Source organism: Charadrius vociferus, unplaced genomic scaffold (assembly GCF_000708025.1).
Source record: "Charadrius vociferus isolate BGI_N301 unplaced genomic scaffold, ASM70802v2 scaffold793, whole genome shotgun sequence".
NCBI lineage: Eukaryota > Metazoa > Chordata > Aves > Charadriiformes > Charadriidae > Charadrius > Charadrius vociferus.
Window position 1 is genome coordinate 621,760 of NW_009647833.1, and position 6,454 is coordinate 628,213.

The window sequence follows — 6,454 nt, forward strand, 5'->3', positions numbered from 1 at the left end:
GGCGCTGCGTGTGCGGGAGCCGCCGCCATCGATGACCGTTCCCGGCTTCGGTCGGGAGGGAGAGAGCGCGGGCTGAGCGGGTTGCGGCGCCACCCTTTTTTATTCGATGGTTTCAAAAATAGATGTGTTCGCTATGATCAGGCGCTCGCTACACAGTACCTATCGCAGATCCATATCGCTCTGGGTTACCCCTTTCTGGAATGGGATTCGTTATTTTGGACAGAATTGGTTAAGGTGACAAACTGCCCGTCTAACCGTTTTAATAACTGCTTTAGAATAATTTCTTTTCTTACTAATGCAGTCATCTGGTGTTATCTGTGCTTATCCAGGTCAACACTTTGCCTCTCATATTTATACATAGTTTACTTGAAAACATCGTGGACCAGCAGTGCATCGTGTGTATAGAAAGTTACAAGGAAGGTTGTTTGCTCTTTTTTCAGTTTCTGTTAATATCATTGTGTTTTCATATTTCCACTTTCTCAGAGGGAATACGGCAGTTGGTTTCAGTGTTAATGAACCCTTGCCTTTTTTGGGGGGGTGGAGGGGAACAAATACTCACCTTCTCATCTTCTGTTTTCTTGCAGGTATTTTTGTTGATGCTGTTAATTCCATGGGCCAAACTTCACTCTTCACTGCTGCATTGCTAGGTCTTCGTAAAATGGTGGATGTCCTGTTGGATTATGGCTCAGATGCTAATCAGTTAAGTATAATTATTTTTTTTTGTTAATTAAATTGAAATTAACATTTAATCTTTTAGTGGTTTTACTCAGTGTAATGCACAATATTCACTGTATATAAATGAAGATGTGCTTAAAATGCATGTTGCTATTTTAGCCAAAGCTCCTCAGAAGTAAGTAGTGCTTAATTTTCTCTCTTTCTCGGTGTATGTTGTTGCTTGGGAGTACATAAGCATTCTAGGTATGTTGCTTTTGTCCCCAGAAGCACAGCTGGTTGAGTGTAGTAGGGGTGGGTTGAAACATCTCTGCTTTAACGTTCCTCAGTCGCTGTTATGATGGGAGCACCCCAGTCCATGCAGCTGCGTTCTCAGGAAATCAGTGGATTCTTAGCAAGTTATTGGACGAAGGAGGTGATCTGAGAGTACATGATAAAAGAGGAAAAAGTCCTCAGTGCTGGGCTATGTCTGCTGGGAAAGAAAGCAGTGCTCAGGTATGTGTGTGCAATGCATGTTGAAAATGTACTTAGCACGTGCTTACATCTTTATCTTAAAGTGAAGAAACTCCAACATTCCAGGGAGAAGTTCTTGGCTTTTACATGTTAGATAACTGTTTAACATTATTTTTCAATGTCAGTAATGGTATTTTGAAGTCCTCATGATTCAGATGGATTCTGCTGAAGTAACGTTCTGCTCAGGTGCAGGGTCGTGTCTGTCTCTAACTTGTTAGTACCTTGGTGTGTAAGTGTGTGGTGAAGAGAACAACAAGCCCTTGTTTTCATCCCCTGATGTATGTAGTTTGTTTGCGTGTATGTGCAATTCGGGAGTAAAGCTGAAGTAGTTTTCAAGTCTATCTCAGTCTGTGCATGAACAGTGTCAGCAAATGTGTCATTTTTGCTAGCACGGGAGCAAAATATATCAAGAAGGCTTATTCATGACTGCGATATTGATTTAAAACTCCTAATATAATACTCCTCTTTGCTGTTACTACAATGCTTCTCTTAAAAAGAAACCTAATATTATAATTTTAAGTGGGTGAATGTCTTGAAAGTTAGTCACCTAGTGTTTGAAGTAAGCTTTCATTACGTTTTCATGTAATTGATTTTCTTGAAGTTTTTCTGTGTATCCATTTCTTGAAATGCCTGTTTAAATATTGCAAGTAACGAGTTATTTTTTCAGTAGTCATGATCTCTTAATTTAAAATGGTGTCTGTTACAGTTCTGAAGCAAGTTTCTTTTGGTTGTTTTTCCCTCCCCCTCCTCTCTAGATGCTGGAATTTATTCAGCGTTGCACATCCCACATGCAGGCTGTCATTCAAAATTTTCCCTCTGATCTGCTCAGGAAGGTTGGCTCATCAAAAGCGCTGGTCTGCAGTCCATCTAGGTTTGGTGGCCTTGTTCAAGGGTAGGAACATATTTCAAGAGCTTTTATGTCAGATACATGTTAGGAAAAATACATACTTGTGAACAAAAAGTGATGCAGGAAGCCTATATATATATTTAATTGGTTGTCTTGCTTTAAACAAATACGTATCATAACAGTGTATTTAAAAAGTTTTAATGAGTTGCACAATAATTTGGAATTTCAGCATCCACATTAGACTTTTTATGTGGGACCAGACAAATGCAACATTTGAAATACATGGCTGTTGCAGAACTCCTGCATTTTTCTCTCTCCCTTTTTTTGTGTTTAACTCAAAGCCTCAGCATATTAGTTACTCTTATTGCTTATGTTTTTGATACTTAGAAATGTTGGCAGTCCTCTGGGTAGATTTCTAAAAGGTGGAGCTAATGCAACCAAGAACATTTACAGCTTTGGTTTTGGGAAGGTAAGGTGCTGTGGGTGGTAATGGTTTTCTAATGTTATTAGTACAGTTTTTCAGAGTCACATATTCTTCACAGTAACTATCCTACCTGTATTATTTCTCATTTTTACTGTATTCTTATTTCTACTGAAATGGTGGGAAAAAAACGGGGACAGTGTAAATGTTCAGGCCTTTCGTTGTTAGTAGTCCCTATCAGAGGAAGCTGTTTTGGAACAGGCAATAGAAGCCCTTCTGTTAAATGTCACCTGTGGAAGTTCTTAATGACTGTTTCTGCTCTCCCTATTTCATCTTCATTAGAAAGTTAAGCTTTTGACATAGGTATCGTAACGTTTCATTTTGATGCTTTGGCTGGTGCTCCTTGTGCAGTGGTTGCATTCAGGTTTTTAGTGAGCTTGCGGGACATGTGATGGATCTTGGGAACTGTTGCAAGGTCCTTTTGGTTATGCCCTGGTGGTGTGTCAGTTTTATCTTGCAGGCAGCGGGCATCTAGGGTACTTGACATCTCTCCCTATTATTGGGGAAAAAGACGTGGTTCAGGCAGATGATGAACCAACATTTTCTTATCATGTTGGACCATACATGATCATGACAAAGTAAGTGGAATCAAAGGGATTTTAGCCCCTCTTGGTGTGTATCTGTTACTATTAAGCAGCAAGTTGTTGTATCAGTTCCCTTGTTTTGATAGTTTTCCTTGTATATTCTATATTCATCCACTGCTTTCTGCTTGCAACTTGTTTTCTGCAGTCCACTGATTAATATTTTCTTTAGACCCTCTTGATATCTGTATGTTGCTCTGGTCCTTTCCAACAATATTAAACCAATTACGGTTATTCACTGATAGCAGCGTTTCAGTACCGATTCATTGTTCGCATTGCGTTGTTCAGTGTTTAGTCCTTGTAATTGTTGGGTCAGACCTCAGACCTCTGGATATGCATGTCTGCAGCCCATTTGCTCGAACCTATGGTGAAATGAGAGTTGCAAGTGCAGACTGAACCTTTTTTTAATCTTTTGTATTGTGTAGCAAGTAGTTGTGCTGCAGAGGCATCTGAGAATTGACAAATTGGTGATTTAATCTTCCCAAAGCTCTGACTTGTATCACAGTGGGCTGATGGGCATCAGTGAAATGAGTTTTAGAGTGTCCTTGTTCTTTACCTTGGATCATGGAAGGGTAGCATGTTGGGGCAGTAAACCTGTCCTGCTACATCCAGTCTCTAACAGGATGAGAATTTATTGTCAATCTGAAAGAGTATATGCTGTAGCCAGGATCATTGAAGTAATGTTACTAACAGTAGAAGACAGCACCAGAGCATTTCAGAATTGCAAAATTATTTGTAAGTAATCCCGTAACTGCAGAAAGCATCTCATAGAAATTCCTCCTCTTCTTGCAGCTTAATGTGGGAAGGCAGCAGAGTTACAGTGAAGGAACTCAGCTTTGAGCCCCATCAGAACTGTAGTAAACTATGCTTGGCTGATCTTCTTGTTGCAGAGCAGGAACGCAGTAGGTAAGAAAGAATGTGCAGTAGCCACAAGTGCTCCTGGGGTTTGGGTATCTCCAGTGATGTGAGGAAATGTGACTAGCCTCAGGAGGACTGTCAGGCTGTGGTTGCACTTTCTCTCCGAATGAGAAATACAGGTCTCTTCTCCTGTCTCTTCCCTCTCCATTTGCTCCTCAGTGGGTAATACAGGCGAAGATGGTGCTCTCTTCTCGTATGTCTGGGTGAGTGCTTCATTGCACGTTTCTTGGGTGGCTTATTTATAGATTCTTCTAGTTGTGACATTAAGTACTGTTTCCTAAATGCCTCTTAATCTACGGTTCTTTTAGAATTTGGGGTATTTTAATGAAAAGTTAGAAGCATTCATGTTGTATTGATAAAAACACCTAGAATGCCAGGACTCTTCCTCTTTTAATCTCAGATCTGCCTTACAATTTTTTTTCCTTTCTCTTTGCAGTCAGCTCCGTCATCCTCATTTGCTACAGTTGATGTCTGTCTGTCTGTCTAGTGACTTGAAGAAAACCCGTTTAGTATATGAAAGAGTTAACTTTGGTTCTCTGTACAGCATCCTTCATGAAAGGGTAATTGGAATACTTGTTTTCTAAATAGTAGTTAATTGAGAGGAAGAAGTTTAGTAACTACATCTACCATCTTTACTCAAAGAACAAGAAGACAAAATCATCAGTATGTGTATCTGGGTTTCTATTTCATTGCACAGTGTCAGATACTCTGTGTAAGCTGGTGAAGTTTGTAACTGGCAAATACTTCAGTTAATGTTTGGGTGCAATTGCATTGATTTTCTTGTTTGATGTCAGTCTTAAACTGGCTGCTGTTAACTTCAATTGAACATTTAGTCTTCTGCATGTGGTTGTATACTGCAGAAGTGGCGAGACCAGCTTTTGCCCTTGAATATTGGCATGTAGTACACTGCAAACTGCCTGTGTGTAAAAGTCAAGGCTTGAACTCAGTTGTGTTTTTTTTCTTCTTTTTTAATCATCAACTGATAAATGTTTTATTTTTGTCATTCCATATTTTTCTTTTCCTTTTTTCAGTTAATTGAGTTACTATTTTATTTCTTTAACTGTTTGAATGCAGACATCTAAGTTACTGGAGAAATTGCAGTCAAAGGCAAGAAATTCTAAGTTCCTTCTACTTCAGAGTGAATTTTGGCATAGTCAGAATCTTTTTTTTTCTTAATTACTTTTATTGGTTGATTTGATACTGAGAATGGCCATTATTTAGCAAGTGCAATTCATGTGACTTTTACTACAGTATGTTTCATGTTTGCTTTCTTTGCCTTCTTCTGCACAATAATAGTGTTCTCCTACATCCAGCTTTAAAGACCTGCCATACAAATTTGGTACTTCTGTTTTGGTTTGTTTTTTTTCTTTTCAGCGTACCGAATTTCCACTACTGCACATGGAGACAATTTTGCATGTGCTGCTTCAAATTAATGATGCTTTGCGTTTTCTACACTCTCGTGGATTTATCCACCGTTCAGTTACCTCCTATGCTATTCAAATTGTTTCTTCTGGTGAGGCAAAGCTATGCAACTTGGAATACATGATAGAAAGGTAAAGAACTTCCTGACTGTTTCTGTGAAAGGGACAAACACAATAAAGGCAAATTTAGTGCTAAATTCTGCTGAAGTGCCCCTCTTGATGACTAGGGACTCCTGTCTGTGTCAGGCAATAGAGTTACAGCAGTGAAGAACTACAAATTATTACTGCTTGGGTGTGTTAACTTTGCTACAGGCAATATGGCAAATTTCAGGTGGACTTAGTTTTTGTGTTATAAGTATCTGAAAATAGAAACTAGTAAGAGAAGCAGCTCTTTACTGGAGTATAAAAATACCGTCATAGAGAAATGGAACCTAATCTTACAGAACAGAGATGAAATTCCTCTTTGAGTCACTAATTCTGCTGCTGGAAATAAGTTTTCTCCTCTTGTTATACTGAACTTGTGCTTATGGAGGCTTACCTAAAGTGGTTGATGATTCCACACCTGATTGAACTGGTAGTAATTAAGTGCCACCAGTGACAAAAAGAGTATTTCTTTTATGAGAGAGACCATTCGTTTCATCTGGGTAAATTACTACTTCTGTACATTTTTTTGCTTATTTCCTGTAGTTCAGTCTGATTAGGAAGGAACTAAATGGCTGGTTAGACTGTAAAGAAAAAGAGTAAAATTGGTAATAAACAAAAATTCACCAATGTAATGTCCTGCGAGGAGCAAAGATACTTCTTTACCTCCTCGCAAACTCAGTTTGTTAATAAATCTCGGCGATTTCTTGGCAATTTCAGGTACAGCTTACTGTGAAATAAATAACAAAAACCCTGTAGTTAAATATGAGGAGGAAGTTGTCTTCTAGACATACCTGTACATTGCAAAATAAATATTGACAGGGTAGGTGGCACTTTCTTGTATTTTGTCCATGGTCAGAGAACTCTGGCCAGAGCTAAA

General features: G+C 38.9%; 1 protein-coding gene across 1 annotated transcript in view; it reads left to right on the plus strand.

Moving 5' to 3' along the window:
* TEX14 (testis expressed 14) overlaps positions 1–6,454 on the plus strand; it is a 32,744-nt gene that overhangs the window by 6,525 nt on the left and 19,765 nt on the right. The window contains 8 exon segments of the mRNA XM_009882730.1: positions 585–699; positions 1,002–1,167; positions 1,941–2,077; positions 2,420–2,501; positions 2,961–3,091; positions 3,887–4,000; positions 4,449–4,572; positions 5,387–5,565. Of these exon segments, the coding sequence (XP_009881032.1) occupies positions 585–699; positions 1,002–1,167; positions 1,941–2,077; positions 2,420–2,501; positions 2,961–3,091; positions 3,887–4,000; positions 4,449–4,572; positions 5,387–5,565 (1,048 nt within the window).